At 40.3% G+C, this 22,081-nt stretch overlaps 1 protein-coding gene across 7 annotated transcripts in view; it reads left to right on the plus strand.

The window, feature by feature from the left end:
- Positions 1–22,081, plus strand: part of DYNC1I1 (dynein cytoplasmic 1 intermediate chain 1) — a 379,649-nt gene that overhangs the window by 66,284 nt on the left and 291,284 nt on the right. For 5 of the 7 annotated variants that reach the window (XR_011566171.1, XM_070787517.1, XM_070787515.1 and 2 more), the window contains exon 5: positions 6,248–6,307. The exons of the other annotated variants lie outside the window; for them this stretch is intronic. Coding sequence is in view for 4 of the 5 variants with exons in the window: in XM_070787517.1 (XP_070643618.1) it covers positions 6,248–6,307 (60 nt within the window). In the remaining variant the exon portion in view is untranslated. The remainder of the gene's footprint in view (positions 1–6,247; positions 6,308–22,081) is intronic. 7 annotated transcript variants of the gene reach the window in all.

Consider the following 22,081-nt stretch of genomic DNA (forward strand, 5'->3'; position numbering starts at 1 on the left):
CTAGAGAAGGAAAGAAAAGCCTGACGAGACAAGAAAAGGTTAAATGCTTTTGGTGTTACGGATGGATATGCCCAAAAAGCATGTGGAAAGGAGGAACTTTGAGTTCAAGGATGATGAGGACTTCAGGGTTATCTTTTGAAGAAGATATGTGGGCATCTTGGAGATCATCTGTAGCTATAGAGGTGAGGGGAGAAGAAATTACTCTGGTTGGGCAATGTCTGTCTTTATGGGGATGGAAAGAATAAGGACCCTTCCAGAGGTATAATGAGAAGTGAAAAAGACACCAGAACATTTAGGGTCAGGAACACTAAAAGAAATAACATGCTTATGAAGGAGCCAGTAGTCACCAGAATCATAGAGATCAAGTATGAGAAACAAGAATAAGCCATGGGATGTGATGGGTTAGTGGTCGTCATTTTCATCATCATCATTTTTGTTATTTACCCCTTGTGCTGTTTTATTTCCATAGGGTGAGTTCCTGGGAGTGAAACGAGTTCCAGAGTAATTCTGTGTTTATGATTCTTGCTCCACGCTGGTGTGTTGCTTTCCCAAAGAACTGTACTAATTTAAAACGCCACCGGCAGTAGATGAGAGTGCCTCAGCCACGTTGAATATTAGCATTGCAAATGATGGATTTTTTTCTTTTAAAAAAATTTTTTATTAAATTTTATTTTTAAAATTAAATCTATTTATTTTTAAATGAAACAAAGATGAGTGTTTTTAATGATAAAAGGTACAATTCACTAAGAAGAGAGACATCATAAACCATTAGACACCTAACAATAAAGAAACAAAGATACAGAAAGCAAAATCAGAGGAAATATAAGGGAAAAGAAAATATATAATCACAGTGAGACATAGTAACATTTTTCTGAGAATATCAAGTGCAGAAAAATAAGAATAGGAGCATCTTAAATGATGTCATTAATAATTTAAATATGATAGATTTCTATTTATATTAATCTTACAGCCTACACAAATATATTTAAAATTTTGTATTTCATATGTTATTAGATGTCCATAGGACATTTAGAAAAACTGGCAGAAAGATAAACATTGCTAAATTTAAAAAAATATAATTCTTCTTTTTGTGATTCAGTTATACATATACACATATATTATCTTTGAAATTATTTTCCAATATAGGTTATTACAAGATATTGACTATAGTTCCCTATGCTATACAGTAAATCCTTGTTGCTTGCTGCATATCTATTTTTTTAAATTAGAAATCTAGCATTCTGTTCATACTAAGTCAAACAAGTGGAATCAAAATGGCAAATGATGGTTCTTAATGACTGCCTTCCAAGTATTTATCAGACAACTCTTTCTTATAACCAAAACCAAAAAAAAAAAAGGTAAGAGCAAAGATGCTCTTTAAGGGAAAAATATTAAGACTGTCTACTCTGGAGTCTAAGAAAATGGGAAGAAGACTGGAAACTCCTAACGTGCTCTGAACAGAAAGAAATTAACCACTAATCAGAGAGTGTGGTTATACAACACAGACATCATATCTCTTACTCCTAAGTTATGCTTTCCATGGAGGGCCAGGGATTGTTTTGCATTGTTTGAATTTTTACTTCCTTCTATCTAATAAACTGAGTGAATAAGATTGGGCCAATGAAGAGAGACTTTTGTAGGAAGCTGGATAGTAAAAGGGTGTGATATAAACTTCTGTTTGTCTCTTAATGGGTTCACTGCTAGTTTGAATAATTTTGGTGTCTGTCATATTCTTTTTATTTATAAGAAATATTGAAAAACAGGTTGTTCCACAGATTATTAACTGTTATATGGTAGGCCTTTTTAGATGAGATACCAGAGGCTACACTGTTCAACATGTTTAGTATCCAATAAGTGAGTGATTATTTACCACGGTGTGGGAAGATCCTGTATCTAGAAGTTTGAAACAAGTTGGGAAATGTGACCTTAAAGTCTGTCCAGCTGCCAGTCCAACCGTAGGGCCATGGAGCCATGATGATGCCACATTAGGTTAGAAATCACTAGGTTATTCAATATCTGTGCAAGTAGCAGCTTCCTCATGAAAAAAATCCTCCTGTGGATCCTCAGAGAGTTAACCTAAGAAATCAACCTACAGATGATCAGAGCAGATCAAATACAGCTCTTAAAAATGAGCAAACAAAACCAAGATGGTTTCCCAGACAGGAACAGTAGACAAAATCTAATTGACAGAATTAAAGATTACATTCAGCAAAACGGGTTCTGTTGGTCATCCCAAGAAATTAGGGAAAGTGGAGGCTCTGGCAGCAGTGAGTGGTGGTCTAGTCCTGTTATAAAATGTGGACATGATGGGCATAGGACAGGGAGAAGCTTTAATAGTTAAATATTCATTTTCACTTGTTCTAATTCTAAAGACACTGCTAAAGTCTGACTTCCCAGAAGTCAGTCTTCAAGGAGAAGACTTCTTCAGGCTTGTATAATTGCTCAGCCTGGCATTTGCTGTTCCTGTGACAGATTGGTGACTTGGCATCTAAAATATAACTGATCAGGTCTAGTAGTCTTACTTTAAGGGTTCAATGTGTTCAGGTGAGTTGTAGGTAAATAATAGAACAGCTGTGACCACCTGGGAGCTGCCATACTCTTCCCTTGCCTGAGAAGAGAGAAAAAGGCCCCCAAATTGTCCCATCAGAAACCTGAGCGCAAAGGAGCTGATCCCAGCTCTTATGAGGGAATGCTTCTCACAGTCAGCCAGAGCCAGAGGCCACTCCTCTGTCTGTAGCCAAGGAAGTATCCGTAAAGATAAAAGGTTTGGACCCCAGAGATAAGTGAACAGCAAGGGTGAATCATTGTAATGGATTCGGTCACTTCCATCATTTGAAAGGGATGATGGAACTAGTGTCCAGGGCCAGAAAGAGCTGCTTTCCTTGGACAGAGAACGAGTGCACAGCAGCCGTTTTCACCCCGGCTGTACAGGAGAGCGACTGAGCGACTTCACTTTCACTTTTCACTTTCCTGCATTGGAGAAGGAAATGGCAACCCAACCCAGTGTTCTTGTCTGGAGAATCCCAGGGACGGGGGAGCCTGGTGGGCTGCTGTCTATGGGATCGCACAGAGTTGGACATGACTGAAGCGACATAGCAGCAGCAGTACATGAGAGAGTTTCAAAAAATCTGGATGCCTGGGTCCCACCCCAAACATTCTGATTTCATTGGTTTAAAAGTGGCCTGGGCATTAGGCCAGCGAGTGTGAATCACTTGTTTAGATGCTGATGTATTTGAGGATCAGTGATGCTTTCTGCCTGCCAGCTAGTGGAAGCAATAGTCTAGCCTAGTTAGCTATTCTCTAATGGTGGTTCTAGGATCAGCTGTGAGCATTCCCTGGGAACTTGTTAGAAATACAGATTCTCAGCCCCACCCCAGAACTACTCGAATCAGAATTTCTGGGCTTGAGGATCAGCACCTGTATTTTAACAGTCCCTCCCAGTCATTCTGATCCATGTCAGAGTTTGAAAACCACTGATCTAAGTCCAGACCTTACTACTCGAAGTGTGGTCCACAGCCCAGCAGCATCTACCCTGCTAGGAGCTGTTAGAAATGCCGAATCTCAAGCCACCCCAGACCTACTAAATCAAGACGGGCATTTTAAACGATATTCCCAGGTATCTGTGCATTAAAGTTTAAGGAACACTGGGCCTCCTTGGTGGCTCAGACAGTAAACTTTGAGAAGCACTGGTCTCAGAAACGGGGACCAATTAGTGTTCTCACCAGACTTTAGTTGTCATCTTTCAGTGCCTTTAGGTCAGAGGACACGAGCATAACCGGAACTTACAAGAGGAGTTTAGAAACTGCGTTCTGATACTTCTGCAGGAGGTGCTTAGGTGGGTTCCATTATATAGATGGGGCGTTGTGTCAAAGAAACATTGGTAGTAGATACAGTAGCTATTTCACGTTCACGGTAAATGTGGCCTAGTAAAAACAGCTGCTGCTGCTGCTAAGTCGCTTCAGTCGTGTCCGACTCTGTGCGACCCCATAGACGGCAGCCCAACAGGCTCCCCCGTCCCTGGGATTCTCCAGGCAAGAACACTGGAGTGGGTTGCCATTTCCTTCTCCAATGTGAAAGTGAAAAGTGAAAGTGAAAGTGAAGTCACTCAGTTGTGTCTGACCCTTAGCGCCCCCATGGACTGCAGCCCACCAGGCTCCTCCGTCCATGGGATTTTCCCGGCAGGAGTACTGGAGTGGGTTGCCATTGCCTTCTCCTAGTAAAAACAGCTACTGTTTATCAAATACTTACTTTGTGCTGTATAGGTGTAATTGCATGCAATGCCTATAGAAAACCAGAGAGAATCCATCCATCCATCTGTTCAACTATTATTGTATTATATAAGCATGCACTGTGGGACAAATTGAGAAAGGAGCACTGACATATATATATATATATATATATATATATACACACATATATATACACACACACACTACCATATGTGAAATAGGCAGCTAATGCAAAGCTGCTGTATAACAGAAGGAGCCCAGCCTGGCTCTCTGTGATGACCTAGAGGGGTAGCATGGGGGTGGGGGGGACAGGGCGAGAGAGAGGCTCCAGAGGGAGGGAATATAGAAAGAGAGTTATAACTGATTTGCATTGTTGTATGGCAGCTGTATTTGCATTTTTGTATGCCAATACAACATTATAAAGCAATTATCCTGCAATTAAAAAATCAAGAGAAATAAACATGCATCCCAGGCATGGGCCTAGGCATATTCTTATAATTTAGGGATGTAGCTCTTCCTGCTATTTTGAGACTTAATTCCAGAGTTTAACAGCAAACAGTCATAAATACACTGATGTATAATAAAACCATAGGTAAAGATATCTTATGAAAAAAGCAGGATAAGAGAACGGGATGAAGAGTGGCAAGGAAGTGCTGCTTGCGGGAGGTGGTGAGAGAAGGAAAGCCTCTCTGGGCAGGTGACATTTGAACTGAGACAGAAACTAAGCAAGCAAAAGCATGAGCCACATGGCTCTTTGGGGGAAAAAACATCAAGGGGGACACAGTGAGGGAGAGGCTAGCCCTTAGAGATGGACTGGGGAGAGAGCTGCAGGCCAGGTCATGAATTGTCGCATAAGCCATGGTAAATCCTTACAGACAAGGAAACTGAACAGGCTTCTCAAACTTCAAAATGCCCCCGGATGACCTGGGGCCTTATTAAACTGTAGTCCAGAGTCAATGAGTCTGGGTGAGATCTGAGTCTCGGCATTTCCAGCAAGTCCCTGAGATGCCAATGCTCCTGGTCCGTGAACCACTCTCAGGGTAAGCACGAGGGTGCAGGGGTTGAGAACTGAAGCAGCATGTCCACTATCACAGAGCTGGTAAGTCACAGAGGCAAGATTTGAATCTCAGGTGCCTGACCCCAAAGTCCCCGCTGTCCGTTGGCTGCCTCCCAGGTACTTAAGCCTCACTCACCTGTTAACTATATACCATGCAGGAAATTTAAAGGGCCTACCCGAGAAAGGTCCTTGTGTGCGCTGTTCATGGAAGAGCTCCTTTTATGTGGTGGAGAGATAACAAGGGAAGTTGATAACTATTGGTAACCTTGGTAACCATTGATACTTTGTGCTAGCTCTTGTGAAGTACTTAGAAGACATTAAGACATTCCTGGCATCTTGCGAGACAAATGATATTGCCATTTGTGACCATCTTGGTGTAATACATAAGAAACACCAAAACACCCATGAGCCTCGAAATCTAATGCACTGTAATTGCAGTCACTGACCCAAGGAAGCCAGTTATTCTCCAGGCTCTGCAGTCATGCTCTGCCTGGCCCAGCCTCCCCAGATGCTTCTACTCTGGCCCATTCAAACCCTTGCAGTTGATCGCCATCACTGTGGGGAATGCTTGCTGCTCCCTGGTGTGGCTTGGCTCTGGGGTTCATATGAAGCAGTTTACATGCTCCAGTCAATCATGCTTCAGTATAGAATGAAACGACAATGAAAAGGGGGTGTGTGGGGGTGGTTGAATATTTAGCTCTGGGTTTTCTTCCATGGAAACAACTGTAGCTTCCAGTATCAAGCAGTTGTTCCAAAGGAAGGACGGCTTCTCTTTCTCTTGTCCCTTGATATCCATGGGGTCTTCCTGGCTCCTGGGGGCTGTGGGGGTGACAGAGGGGAGATGTTCTGCGTACATATTGTATATGCTGTTGCCTTGATGAATGACATGGTTTGGTTTGGTTCGTTTCCCTCCCCTTTTGTTAATTCTCTGTGTTCTTCTTCCTTTGTGCTGCGCGATTAGGACCCTGCAGTGGGACACAGACCCCTCAGTGCTGCAGCTGCAGTCAGACTCAGAACTTGGGTATATGTCTGCTCTTTTGTTACTCCTTTTATTATTTCTTTGCTACGGTTGTGTTGAAAGGCCGGAGCCGTTGTTGCTCTTGCCTTTTTCCCCTTTGTTGAATTTCCAGTTTGATAAGTTTATTTCCTTCTGTTAGTTTGCCTTCTGCAGTTACGCTTTGAAGAAAGTCTCTCTTTGTGGAAAACACCACAAAAAGATGGCTTTTGACACCCCTCTTTTAATTCCTAGTATTGCAAAACAGCCCTCCCCCAAATGAAAATTACAAGCATATCACCATGCCTCTGCTTCGAGGTGGGGCGCACAAGTTCTGTGACGACAGATATGTTTAACTTGATCCTCGCCATCTTCCCCTTGACTGACAAGTTACCTTAAGTTAATCTTTGTCTAAAACCAGTATGAAAATGTGTCTTGTTTGTTGCCCTTTCACTTTTTTGGGAACTCACAATTGGCATTTAATTTGAATCCAGTTTGAGGGTATAAAGATTCCTGTTAAAGAAAAAAATAACGGTTTGTTGAATGCCTCGATATTAAGAAATCTCAAAATTATTTGATTATGGATAATGTCTCCTGCATCCTAAAGATCATTTTTTTTTTCAGGTGGAAATGTATGGTAAAAGGTAGCCTCAAAATTGAAAATTCTTCCACAAAGAATAAAATGCACAGGCAATTCCTGGAAACTTAGTTTACTTCTGTTCCAGGGTTAGAGTTAGCTGTATTCATGCAGGAGATGTTTCCAGTGGGTCCTACCTGTGTGCAAGCTTAGGAGCGCCGACTATGTGCTTCTTTTCAACTTGCTTTGGTGAATTCAGATCATCTTGAAATCAGCCATGGTAGGGGTGTTTACACCACAGAAGCTGACAAATGCTTCAAACCAGGGCTTATTCCCTTTCCCTCAAGCAAGTTATTGAACATTTACCAACATGCCACTGGGTACCTCCATATGTGAGTAACAGATTTTATTCCAATATTTTGTAAAGCTATTACTTTTTATTTCTAAATATAACCTGATGAATCCTGATGTGGGCATTTATTATTTATTTGAATTTCTGAGATTTCTGGGCTTGTATCTGTGAGTTTCTATCAATTTTAGTACCTACTGTAGACATGTTAAGGTGAAGGGCTATCTTTATGTTAGGTTAAATGCCATCTGCTGTGTCCCTTTATGCATGCAAAAGTTTTCTGCAGACTCTTAACACTGCTAAGCCAAAGAAATATCCTAACATTTTGGGTAACTGATACACTGTTTTTTTTGACACTACTAAATTATTGGCTGTTGAGTTATAGAGTTCACTGTATGTTTTATTTCCACTTGTATTATTTAAATAACCAAAAAAAAAAATATGGCTTAAATCAAGCAGAAAAACAATGAATACATAATATATTACTGTTCAGGGGAATTTCAGAGAGTAATTCTTCAATATTTCATTGTGGTTTTTATAACAAGGAGGCTAGAACTGGCAGAGACTTTGCCGTATGCACTTAACAGATTTTTTAGACAGATTGTGACATTGGTAAATTATACGTGCTGGTGTGGAACAGTTAGGAATTTTCCTATTTTTATCTGTTTTCCAGACAAAAACTCAGTTAACTATGCAGATGAAAAATTATCCTAGGGAGATGGCATATCTGTGACTTCCACCTTGCCAGCCATATTTTATTTCAGAGTGGACACAGTGAATCAGAGAAAATGGGAAATGAGACTTTTTTGTGGTTTGTCTTAGAGTTTGGAAGGAATGTTCAAAGAATATTTGAGAGAGGAGGTTGTTTCAGTCACGTTACAATTTCAAATACGGATTTAATGAAATTTTCTGTCTTGTAAATAGTCCTGTGCAGGCAGTCTTCCTGTCACACATGTTTTTATGAAGTATTGTTTGTTGTTCAGTTGCTAAGTCGTGTCAACCTCCTTTGTGACCCCATGGATTGTGCAGCCTGCACAGGCTCCTCTGTCCCTGGCATTTCTCAGACAAAAATACTGGAGTAGGGTGCAATTTCCTTCTCCAGGGATTCTTCCCAACCCAGGGATTGAACCCACATCTCTTGCGTCTCCTGCGTTGGCAGGTGGATTCTTCACCACTGAGCCACCAGGGAGGCCCTTTATGAAGTATGTCTCAGGCAACAAGAGTTTTGTCAAGACATGTTCAGTTCCTCTTCTTGATTCTGCGCATAGAGTTGACCATAACACATAACTGGCTCTGTCAGCTGATTCTTTTTTAACAGCTTTATTGAAGTATAATTAACATTAAAGACATGACACACATTTGAAGTATTCAGAATGGCAGATTTTAATGTATACGCACTCGTGAAGTCGTCACTGCAACCAAGGTAATAAGCAGAGTCATCGCCCCTAAAGGTTTTTTCCCACCCCTTTGTCATCTTCGCACCTGCTTCTACCCCTCCTCCCAGACACCTGATCTGCGTTATGTCCCCGTCCCTTAGTTCACATCTCCGAGAATATCATTGTAAATGATATTCCCTTTCACAGTAAATGTGGCCTAGTAAAAACAGCTGCTGCTGTTAAGTGGCTTCAGTCGTGTCCAACTCTGTACGACCCCATAGACGGCAGCCCACCAGGCTCCCCCGTCCCTGGGATTTTGGAGTGGGTTGCCATTTCCTTCTCCAATGCATGAAAGGGAAAAGTGAAAATTATTATCTGGAGACTCATTCATGTAGGTGTGTCTCAGTAATTCATTCCTTGTATTTGCTGGCTAATGTGTTGTATGGATACATCGCAGTTCATTTATTCGGTCACTTTTGATGTGCATTTGGGTTGTTTCCATTACAAATAAAAATGCTATGAACATTTATGTACAAATATTTTTAGCCAATATGTGTGCATTTCTTTTGCATAAGTATCACCAAAGTGGAATGGCTGAAGCATATAATGAATGTATATTTAAACTGCCAAACTGTTTTCAAAAGAGTTTTGCCATAATACGTTCTCACAAGTAGTGTATGAGAGCCTCAGTTCCTCCACATTCTGGACAACGCTTGGTTTCGACTTTTGAAAAATTATTTTTTTACTGTTATTAAAGAAATATAATGGTATCTCATTGTGGTTTTAGTTTGAATTTTCCCAGTGACTAATGGTGCTAGGTTATCTTTTTGTGTGCATATTTGCTATTTGAATATCTTCTCTGATTAAATGTCTGCTTAAATTTTTCTGAACTTATTATTTACGAATTGAGTTGTTGGTTTTCACATTACAAAGGTTTCATGTATTTGGAATACAATCCTTTACCTGAAACACAATGTGTAAATATTTTCTCCCAGTTTGTCACTTGCCTTTTTCATTCTCTTAATAGTGTCTTTAAGAATGGAAACCTTTTTGATTTGACAAATTCCAGCCTTCAACTTTGTTCTTTTATGAGTCATGCTTTTTAGTGACATCAGTTTGTAGTAATTTCTTAAATAGTTGGTAGAATGTAATTCACTTGTGAGACCATTTGAATTTGAAATTTTATTTTGGGAAGTTTAAAAATACAAATTTAATAACTTGAGCAGTAATGGAGCTATTGAGGTTATCTTTTTTTTTTTTTTGAGTGAGCTTTGACAGTTTGTGATCTTTGAAGTAATATGGCCATTTTGTCTCTGTTGGCAAATGTGTTGGCCTAAAATTGTGTATACATTCCTTCATCATCCTTTAATTATTTGCAAACTCTGTAATTACCTCTCTCTTTCCTGATAATTGGCAACTTTTGTCTTGTGTTTTTTCCTTCTGATAAGTATGGCTAGGTGTTCATCGGTTTTATTGATCTTCTCAAATAACCAGCATTTGGTTTCATTGATATTTCTTGTTTTTCTATCTTCTATTTGATTGATTTCTACTCTGATATTAGTTATTGCTTCTCGTTTGCTTAATTTGTATTTAATGTGCTTTGTTTAGTTCTTTAAGTGGAAGCAGAAGTCAGTGACTTGAGAATAATATAGATGTGTAGTGCTGTTTCTAATATAGGAGTTAATGCTGTTAAATGTCCCTTAAGCATTAAGTTCATGTCATCTTGCAGATTCTTACACAGTTGTTGTCATTTTCATTTGGTTAAAAACACTTTCCAATTTCTCTCTTTATTTCATCTTTAACTGATGAGTTGTTTTGAAGTGTATCATTTACATTACACATATTTGGAGATTTTTCAGAGACCTTTCTGTTACTGATTTATAACTTATTTCTACTGTGGTTAGAGAACATACTTTGTATATTATTTGTGTATCATTTTAAACTCCTTAAGACTTATGACTCATTGCATAATCTGTCTTAGTAAAAGTCCTGTGTACCCTTGAAAAGGGTGTGTATTCTGTTCTTATTGGGTAGAATATTCCAGATTTGTCAATTAGATCAAGTTGGATGATTATGATGTTCCAGTCTTTTATATCTTTTATGTCTACGGCTTCTAACAATTATTAGGAGAAGAGTGTTGACGTTCCCAACTACAGTTTTGAGTTTTTCTGTTTCTCTTCGCGATACTATCAGCTCTTATTTCGTGTATTTTGAAATTTTGTTATTAGGTACATAAATGTTTGGGATGCTTATATCTTTTGATGAGTTGATTCATTTATCATTATGAAATGAACTTCTTTATCACTAGTAATACATTTTGCTCTGAAAACTGCTTTGTCTGGTGTTAATAGGGCCACCCTAGCTTCCTTCTGACATATGTTAACATGGTCTATCTTTTCTCATCCTTTTGCTTTTTTAACCTGTTTGTTGCTTTACATTGAAAGTGCATTTCTTATACGTGTCATATAAATGGATCTTGCATTTTTATTATGTTGTGATAATATCTGCCTTTTAGTTGGAGTATTTATATCATGTACATTTAATGTGACTATGGATATGGTTAGATTTAAATCACTGTGATATTAATATCTGCTCTCAGACTGGTTCCAAATAGGAAAAGGAGTTCATCAAGGCTGTATATTGTCACCCTGTTTATTTAACTTACATGCAGTACATCATGAGAAACGCTGGACTGGAAGAAACACAAGCTGGAATCAAGATTGCCAGGAGAAATATCAATAACCTCAGATATGCAGATGACACCACCCTTATGGCAGAAAGTGAAGAGGAACTCAAAAGCCTCTTGATGAAAGTGAAAGTGGAGAGTGAAAAAGTTGGCTTAAAGTTCAAATTCAGAAAACGAAGATCATGGCATCCGGTCCCACCACTTCATGGGAAATAGATGGGGAAACAGTGGAAACAGTGTCAGACTTTATTTTTTGGGGCTCCAAAATCAGTGCAGATGGTGACTGCAGCCATGAAATTAAAAGACGCTTACTCCTTGTAAGGAAAGTTATGGACAACCTAGACAGCATATTCAAAAGCAGAGACATTACTTTGCCAACAAAGGTTCGTCTAGTCAAGGCTATGGTTTTTCCTGTGGTCATGTATGGATGTGAGAGTTGGACTGTGAAGAAGGCTGGGCACCGAAGAATTGATGCTTTTGAATTGTGTTGGAGAAGACTCTTGAGAGTCCCTTGGACTGTAAGGAGATCCACCCAGTCCATTCTGAAGGAGATCAGCCCTGGGATTTCTTTGGAAGGAATGATGCTAAAGCTGAAACTCCAGTACTTTGGCCACCTCATGCAAAGAGTTGACTCATTGGAAAAGACTCTGATGCTGGGAGGGATTGGGGGCAGGAGGAGAAGGGGACGACACAGGATGAGATGGCTGGATGGCATCACTGGCTCGATGGACGTGAGTCTGGGTGAACTCCGGGAGTTGGTGATGGACAGGGAGGCCTGGTGTGCTGTGATTCATGGGGTTGCAAAGAGTTGGACACGACTGAGCGACTGATCTGATCTGATCCTATATATTCTTCTTTCTTGATATTATTTTGAACTTTCTTTTGTATTATTGCATTTTTTATGATTCTATTTTACTACTTCTTGATGTTAACCATATTTCTTCATGTTATTATTTTAGTGGTTGCTTTAGTGTTTAGAATGTACATCTTTGGCTTATCTTATTGTGGTTTTGATATGCCATCATCTGTTGGTTCTGGGTCAGTTTCAACTGATTGACTTATCTCTACCTTATAGTTATGTTTTCCTTCTTGTTTGTATGTATGCTGATTTTTGACTAATATCAGACATTGTGACGGTTGGCTACGTATTGGATATATTGGAATTCCTATAAATCTTGAGGTTTGTTCTGAGATATGGTCAGTTCACTTGAAAACACTCTGATTCTTTCAAATCTTTTTATGGTTTGTTAGTTGGGACTGGAGCAGTGCTCAGTCTGTGACTAATTGATTTTGGTATTGAGGCAAGATCCTTTATATGCATTCTATACAACTTTGATGGTTTCCTGCCTGGGTGGGCGGAAACAGGAACATTTGTGTTCCTGTGTGCATGCCTGAAACTATTACCTCTAATTCCTCCAGGTAGTTTTCCCCTTGGCCTCAGGTAATTTCTTCATTAGTATCCCATGATCATAGGATACTAAGCTGAAACCTCGAGAGATCTTCCCTGCTGCACCACACACAGCCTAAAAGCTCTCAGTTCAGTAAACTTAGGGAGTATAGGACTTGTCTTATGTTTCTCTGCTCTTATGTGTCCCTTTCCTTCATTGCTTAACCTCTGCTGCTGCTGCTAAGTCACTTCAGTCATGTCCAACTCTGTGCGACCCCATAGACGGCAGCCCCCCAGGCTCTCCCGTCCCTGGGATTCTCCAGGCAAGAACACTGGAGTGGGTTGCCATTTCCTTCTCCAATGCATGAAAGTGAAGTCGCTCAGTCGTGTCCGATTCTTAGCGACCCCATGGACTGCAGCCTACCAGGCTCCTCCATCCATGGGATTTTCCAGGCAAGAGTACTGGAGTTGGGTGCCATTGCCTTCTCCACTTAACCTCTAGTATCTTGCAAACTGTTGTTTCATTCAAATTTCTGTCCTTTTCGGGAGTTGTTTCAGATGGAGGATAAATCTGGTCATCTTGACCAGAAGCACCAACATTGTGTCGCTTTTGTATGCTGTTATATTAACTATGTGATCAGCAAAACAGGTCCCAGAATAGAGGAATAAGGGAGAAAAGAATAGCTTCAAGAAAATTGTGAATAAAGAAAAGTTCTTTATTTTTTACCAAGTAACTGCTTATGAAAGCACCCCAAATACTTAAATTTCATAGGCAATTATAATAATTATATATTTATAATTATAATAAAGTATAATTATATAATATAATGAATATTATATTTTAATAATATAAACATTATAATTTAATGTTTTAATGATATAAATTATTGTGATATAATATATAAAATATAATAAATACTATAATATAACTATAATATTTAAGTGAATTGAAGATGGTCAAAGTAAAAAACAAAATAATAGGATAAAAAGAGTAAGTTAAAAGATCATAGGATCTAAAAGTTTATACTGACTGGCAGGTGAGTAAATGCATTGAAATTTGGACAACTTTGAGGGAGGGATTGTGTTTTAAATGTCTCTTTGTTGTCTTATGAAGGGACGTTAGGTCAAATTCCACTGTGAGATTGATGGTCTTTAGGGAGATGTGTTGCGTCAACATAAGGGGTGCAGTGGAGAGAGGGAGGCAGAGATTCTCAGTGAGGAGTAGAAATCGATGAGTAACAAGGGTGTTTTGTTGCCCTTTGCCCTATATTGTTAGGCTTAATATATAGGAATATATAGTGGCTTCTGATTTTATTGAAGCCTCACAATTATATTTCCTCTGTGTCTTAGTGTATTAAACTCTTAGTAGGATTTTTGAGATATTTGGAATCAAAGTGACATGAGAAAAAACTGAGGCTGTGAAGGATTTGGTTGCTCCTTACCTCAAAGAGGAACTTAGAGAGTCCTCCAGTCCTTGGGAGACTTTGTTAGAAGGTGGTGACCTCTTCTCTCAACCTTCTCTTTCACCTCTCTTTTCTGCTGAAAGAGAGAGTGAATATTACTCCTGAATCCACCAGGCACCATCTCAAACTGCTGTGGTGAAACAGAGTGATCCCTCTGTTAAGAACAGAATTTAAACCAGCTCTGTAACGGCACCAGAAAAACACATATCCTTCAAGATGGTGGGAGGTGTTTGAGAAGATCTCACCTGCCAGTTCTAGAGATCTTTTCATGTTTTAAAGTTACTTTTCATTTGCCTAGCAGAATAGTAATAACCTCATTAGCTTTTGATGAAGTACCCTCTTTAGGCTTATTCTCCGTAGTTTGTCAGAAATTACTTTGCATTATGTTTAAATCTCTGAATTAATTTTTAAGGTTTCCCACATGACAGTACCTGGAATTTTCTTGAGAATGATATGGGTTGTATTCTTGATCCAGCTGACAGTCTCTGCCTTTTCAGTAATACCTAATCATACTTTCTAGAGAAACTGGAATATGGAACAGCAGCTTGGGAGGGGTGTGCGTGTGTATCAAAAGGTAATAGTAAAAGGCATTTCAGAATCTTTAAATATACAGCGAATTCTGACCCATGAAAAACTTTGATAAATTGATTTTTAACAGATCCAGTCAAAATTTTGGCACAAGAGAGGGAAAAAGTACTTTGTTTACAAAGTCCTCAAACATTTCTTGAGAAGTTGTTACCTGCTGGTCTTTGTTCTCTGCCCTCAAGAACCCCGAGTAAGCAATTATAGGATATTTTCTGTTCTGTGCTCACAACTGGATTTTCATAAAATAACATTCCTCTTTTATTCCGTTTCAGTAAAATTAATATGGTCAGTTGGGAAGGATGTATCCTTACCCTTTGGTACTCAGTGACTTGAAGATTTCTATAATTTTAATAGCTTTTACATTACAACTTCTACAGAAGGTTGTTCATAAATATTAAGTCAATTAAAGGACAGTCTGTAAAATTTTTATATCATTGTTGTCATTTATATGCAATATTGGAGAGAATACATTTTCATACCTTCTGATCTTATAAATCTAAACTTTCAATTTCCTTTATGAAGTGGCTACTTGATAGATAGCACAGCTCCCACCAGTATTGCCAAGCTCTGTATAACCATGACTATTTTGACTTTTTTCCCATCCTGGGAATTTGCAAGGTTTACTTGTGTGGTGAAGTTGAAGGCAGACCATTTAACTGTGCCTGTTGACTGAACCAGACTTGACATTTGCTTCTGTTGAGGAGAAATAATTTGGCTGCCAAGCCAATATCTCTGCACAGTAAGAAGCAAATATCATGGAAATGAACTAAATACTTCCTGGAATGATTTTTTGAATGTGAACATAGATAGCGGAAGCCGATCCTTCTTGAGGTCAACCATCGAGCTGCTTCCCAGCCCTGGGAGAAGAACACCCACTCTGAACACAGAGGATGCACTGCGTGTGGGGGGCCGCGATGCTGGGTACCCCATCTCCACCTTCCCTCTGTGTGAAGTCCCATTCACAACTCTCAGAGCAAGTCCTGGAGACGTCACGCACCTTATGATACCAGCACACAGTGTTAGGAAAACAAGCTGACTTTTTGTCATTTTTAACAACTTCTTTCATATTTCATGAGTTTCTGTGCTCTTAGTGCTCTCGGCGCTTATCTCCTATGGATGCAGCATTTTCTTATGTGCCTCTAGGTGGGTGGCTGCCAGGACCACATTTTCTCCTTTCTCTTTTTTTCATAGCTTTGGTCTTAAGCTTCAGATAGTTGGAAAACTCCTCACTCATAAACTCACCCACTGAGGTACTCATTTGTATCCCAAAGCAGATCTTTCTCTGGATTCCCCAGTGTCTTCCAGTTGCACTACTTACTTTCTTCCCATAAGGCGTGAAGGCTTGACATAGTCTCCAGTTTATTCCTTTTCTTTCACCCTCTGTACCAAGTGAATTGCCTTAATTCTTTTCCAGCATCACCGTCTACAGCCTATCCTTCCTGTTCCCAGTGGCAGCAGCCCTCAGCGCTTTCTCATCACCCTGGACCTCATCTCCACATTGTCTACACTGAGGGTTGCAGCTCCAGGATTCATGCCTCTGGCTGCCCTCCTTTGAATTAATGCTTCATCTGGGCTCTCTGGTTACTGAAGCCACCCATTGTCTGTTGGAAGGTCCTTTTTCAATCCCCCTTTCCTTTACACTTAGCTTACTAGCCCCACCGCCCCCTCCAGCCTGGTCGCTCATTTGTCCAAGAGGGAGATTCAGACTCTGTTCTTCACATAGGTTGCATGTGTGCTCAGCCCTGTCTGACTCTTTATGACCCTCTGGACTGTAGCCCACCAGCCTCCTCTGTCTAGGGGATTTCCCAGGCAAGAATACTGGAGTGGGTTGCCATTTCCTCCTTGAGGGCATATTCCCAACCCAGGGATTAAACCTGCATCTCCTGTGTCTACTGCATTGGCAGGCAGATTCTCGACCACTGCGCCACTTGGGAAGCCCTCTTCACATAGTTGCTGCATTTTTAAATGTCGCCTTGAAGCTGTCATTTTTTAGTAACTTTCAATAATTCTTCATTGTCTACAATGTAAAGTTCAAGTTCTTTAGCCTGAGATTTAAAGCCCGCAAATTATCTGGCCTTAGTGCTACTCTCTGACCAACCTAGATAGCATACTGAAAAGCAGAGACATCACTTTGCCAACAAAGGTCCGTCTAGTCAAGGCTATGGTTTTTCCAGTGGTCATATATGGATGTGAGAGCTGGATTGTGAAGAAAGCTGAGTGCCGAAGAATTGATGCTTTTGAACTGTGGTGTTGGAGAAGACTCTTGAGAGTCCCTTGGAGATCCAACCAGTCCATCCTAAAGGAGATCAGTCCTAGGTGTTCATTGGAGGGACTGATGCTGAAGCTGAAACTCCAATACTTTGGCCACCTCATGCAAAGAGTTAACTCATTGGAAAAGACTCTGATGCTGGGAGGGATTGGGGGCAGGAGGAGAAGGGGATGACAGAGGATGAGATGGCTGGATGGCATCACCGACTTGATGCACATGAATTTGGGTGAACTCCAGGAGTTGGTGATAGACAGGGAGGCCTGGCGTGCTGCGGTTGATGGAGTCACAAAGAGTCGGACACAACTGAGTAACTGAACTGAACTGAACTGAAGTGCTACTCTCTAAATTTATCTTCTGCTGCTACTCAACTAAGTCTTCTGTTCTGAAAACCTGGTCTCCCAGGCATCAAATGTGAATTCAGTCTTTAGATCTTGGTCTAGGGATCTGCTCCCTAGAACACCACCTCATTCCTTTTTACTTGACTGAGTCTTACGTCTCCTTCAAGACTTACATCAGGCCTTCAGTTCTAAGTGAAACTTGTTTCATTTACCCAAACGCATAGTAATCTGCCTGTTGTACTCTCCTGTCCCACTTATAATGTCAATCGCTCATGTTGGCTCTTATTCTGTTACCTTTCATTCTTATGTGTTTTTTGGGGTGTTTGTTTAGTCTCCTTGTCCTCTGTATTGCTAGGAGCTGGCCTGGTTCTGTGCCTCAGAAATGGTGTGTGGTTGCTGATAATGGTGTTGGCTTAAAGAGTTCCTGTGCCAGTTGTCAAGGACAGTGTAGGTGACCACATACCATTTTTGGACAAAGCAGAAAGTGGCACCATCATCACTCTCACTATCTTAAGGGCCTCTTTTTTGAGAAACCTCAAGGAATTTTACAAGGAGCACTAGGAGACAAGGTCACTGGCAGCACTGTTCGTGTCTGCTGGGGATGAAACACTCACATGCAAACAAGCATGGATGAAAACCCAGCAGGGTTGAGTCTGGAACCAGTGTAGACGTTCTTTCATTCCCTGGCCTTGATCTGCCTTGGCATCTGGCCAAATAGCTCCTTATCTCTGGGAACATCCTCTTGAGTTGTCTGCTTGACTTCCAGGTTTCTTCCCTGCTCCAGAGACTGCCTGTCAGTACAGTGACCCCTTTTATTTTCTGGCTGCTGAGTGCTGCACACTGGCTTCCGATCCAAGACTCTGCCACTTTATCTGCTGCCCACACTCCTGCCACCAGCTTTAACCAGTATATCCTCAACTTTATAATTTCCAGTCCCTGGACACTCTGAGACTGCTACTCGCAGGCCCATTATAGAGAGTCTTCTGTGACTCACAATTTGTAAAGTTTGAACTGTTTCTTAGATGCTTGGTATATTCTTACTGTGGCTTTTCTGTACCTTCACATAGCCTCTTATACTGTGACATTAAAAAAAAAGTCTACTAATATGAGTCTTGTCTACTTTCAGTATTGCTGATGGGTCAGAAACTGAATCATCAACTCTGATGTAAGTGCATCTTTGAAGATTAGCTGATATCATCTGTGAAATTCCTACAGTAGCCTTCTTGCTTAATACTTGTAGCAGTGTGGAACCAGATCTCCAATATTACTGGGTTCCCTTTTGAGTCCAGTAGATAGTATTGTAATATCAGTGCAGTTTCCTTCATTTACCTTGAGTATGAAATGCAGGACATCAGGTTTGCTGCATCTGATTTACTTGGTCTGAAATAAGAGTATCAAAAAGAGTTGAATTGTATCTAACTGATTCAGGAAGAACTTGGTGATGCTAATGATAGGGATGAATGATGTGCTCAGTGTTCTGAAGGCCTTCATGATCCCTGGAAAGCTCTCAAGTGATGAAGTCCCTCCTCTTGAATCTTGTCCTCATATAGTCAGAGTTTGCCAGTGCTTGAGGCCCATGGGCATCAACAGGGATCAATATTCATGGCAAAACCTTCCTCTGCTCCCCTGTACAATCTTGCCACTGAGCATTAAGAAAAATTAAGCATGAGTCAACTGGATATCCAGAACTGGATATCCAATCTAGATATCCAGAAGCATGAAGCTGAGCCCCTACTTCACATATATGCCAAATGGATTCAAAACACACCAGAGACCTAAATGTGAGAGCTAAAACTATACAACTCTTAGGAGAAAGTAGAGTTGTAAACCTTTGTGACCTTGGATTGGGCAGTGGTTTCTTAGATTCACAAAAGGCACTAGCAGCTAATGAGAAAAATAAATGAACGTCATTACAATTTAAAACTTTTGTTCTTCAAAAGGCATCATTAGGAAAGTGAGAAGGCAACCCACAGAATGGGATTAAATATTTACAAATAATACATCTGGTAAGGGCTTCCCAGGTGGTACCACTTGCAAGAATCCATCTGCCAGTGCAGGAAGTGCAGAAGACATGGGTTCCATCCCTGGGTCGGGAGGAAGATCCCCTGGAGGAGGAAATGGCAACCCACTCCAGTATTCTTGCCTTTAGAATCCCATGGACAGAGGAGCCTGACAGGCTGCAGACCATGGGGTTACAAAAGATTGGTCATGACTGAGCAACAGGGCATACAGTTCAGTTCAGTCGCTCAGCCGTATCTGGCTCTGCGACCCCATGGACTGCAGCACGCCAGGCTTCCCTGGCCATCACCAACTCCCAGAGTTTACTCAAAGTCATGTCCATTGAGTCGGTGATGCCATCCAATCATCCCATCCTCCGTCATCTGCTTCTCCCACCCTCAACCTTTCCCAGCATCAGGGTCTTTTCAAATGATTCAGTTCTTCACATCAGGTGGCCAAAGCTGAGTTTCAGCTTCAATATCAGTCCTTTCAGTGAATATTCAGGACTGATTTCCTTTAGGATAGACTGGTTGGATCTCCTTGCTGTCCAAGATACTCTCAAGAGTCTTCTCCAACACCACAGTTCAAAAGCATCAATTCTTTGGTGCTCAGCCTTCTTTATAGTCCAACTCACACATCCATACATGACTACTGGAAAAACCATAGCTTTGATTAGACAGACCTTTGTTGACAAAGTAATGGCTCTGCTTTTTAATATACTGTCTAGGTTGGTCATAACTTTTCTTCCAAGGAGCGAGCGTCTTTTAATTTCATGGCTGCAATCACCATCTGCAGTGATTTTGGAGCCCCAAAAAATAAAGTCTGTCTCTGTTTCCACTGTTTCCCCATCTATCTTCCATGAAGTGATGGGACCAGATGCCACGATCTTTGTTTTCTGAATGTTGAATTTTAAGCCAATTTTTTCACTTTCCTCTTTCACTTTCATCAAGAGGCTTTTTAGTTTCTCTTCACTTTCTGCCATAAGGATGGTGTCATTTGCATATCTAAGTTTATTGATATTTCTCCCAACAACCTTGATTCCAGTTTGTGCTTCTTCCAGCCCAGTGTTTCTCACGATGTACTCTGCGTATAAGTTAAATAAGCAGGGTGACAATATACAGCCTTGACATACTCCTTTCCCAATTTGGAACCAGTCTGTTGTTCCATGTCCAGTTCTAACTGTTGCTTCCTGACCTGTATACAGATTTCTCAAGAAGCAGGTCAGGTGGTCTGGTATTCCCATCTTTTTAAGAATTTTCCACAGTTTGTTGTGATCCACACAGTCAAAGGCTTTGGCATAGTCAATAAAGCAGAAGTAGATGTTTTTCTGGAATTCTCTTGCTTTTTCTATGATCCAACGAATGTTGACAATTTGATCTCTGGTTCCTCTGCCTTTTCTAAATCCAGCTTGAACATATGGAAGTTCATGGTTCACATACTGTTGAAGCCTGGCTTGGAGAATTTTGAGCATTACTTTATTAGCATGTGAGATGAGTGCAATTGTGCAATAGTTTGAGCAATATCCAGAATATATAAAAATCTTTTGCAACTCCACAATAAAAAGACAACCCAGTTTTAAAATGGGATAAGAATTTAAATAGGCATTTCTTGAAAGAAGATATATCGATGGTCAATAAGCACATGAAATAATGCTGAACATTATTATCCATCAGGGAAATTAAAAGCAAAACTCCAGTGAGATACTACTTCACAGAAACTAGGATGGCTATAATGAAAAAGACAGATAATAATAATGGTTGACAGGGATATAGAGAAATTGGAATCTTTGTATACTGCTAATGAGAATGTAAAATGTATAACCACTTTGGAAAACAGTTTGGCAGTTCATCACCAATTTAGACATAGAGTTACTATAAGTGAAAGTGTTAGTCGCTCAGTCATGTTCGACTCTTTGGAATTATCATATAACATAGCAATTCCATATATACCATATACATATACATACAATTCCATATACATACCAATTCAAAGAAAATTCATTTTCAAGGGAATTGAAACCATACACTTACACAAAACCTTGTACATAAATGTTCATAGCAGCATAAGTAATAATAGAAATGGAAGCAACCCAAATGTCCACCACCTGATGAGTGGATTAAAATGAATGTGGTGTATGCATACAATGGGATATTGCTTATAAACAAAACAGGATGACATTCTGATACATGAGATAACGTTGTCATTGTTCCATTGCTCTTTCGTGTCTGACTCTCCGTGACCTCAGGGACTGCAGCACGCCAGGCTCCCCTGTCTTTCACTGTCTCCTGGAGTTTGCTCAGACTCATGTCCATTGAATCAGTGAAGCCATCCAACCATCTCCTCTGTCACCCTCCTCTCCTCCTCCCTTCAGTCTTCCCCAGCATCAGAGTCTTTTCCAATGAGTCAGCTCTCTGCTTCAGGTGGCCACAGTACTGGAGCTTCATCATCAGTCCTTCCGATGAATATTCAGGGTTCATTTCCTTTAGGACTGATTTACATTAACCTACGTGAAAGAAATGAGACACAGAAGGCCACATACTGTGACATTCCATTTATATGAAAGTAAACAGAAGTAGATTAGTGGTTTCCAGGGGCTGGAGGAGGGGAGACTCCTGTATTTCAGTGAATACAAGATTTCTCTGGGAGGTAAGGAGAAGTCTATGCAAGTCCACATGTGAGGTTATGTAAGTTTCTGAATATGCTAAAACCACTCAATTGTGTACTTTAAAGGGAATATTTATAGTATGTAAATTTTATTTCAATAAAAAGATTA

This window comes from Bos indicus, chromosome 4 (genome assembly GCF_029378745.1).
Source record: "Bos indicus isolate NIAB-ARS_2022 breed Sahiwal x Tharparkar chromosome 4, NIAB-ARS_B.indTharparkar_mat_pri_1.0, whole genome shotgun sequence".
Lineage (NCBI taxonomy): Eukaryota > Metazoa > Chordata > Mammalia > Artiodactyla > Bovidae > Bos > Bos indicus.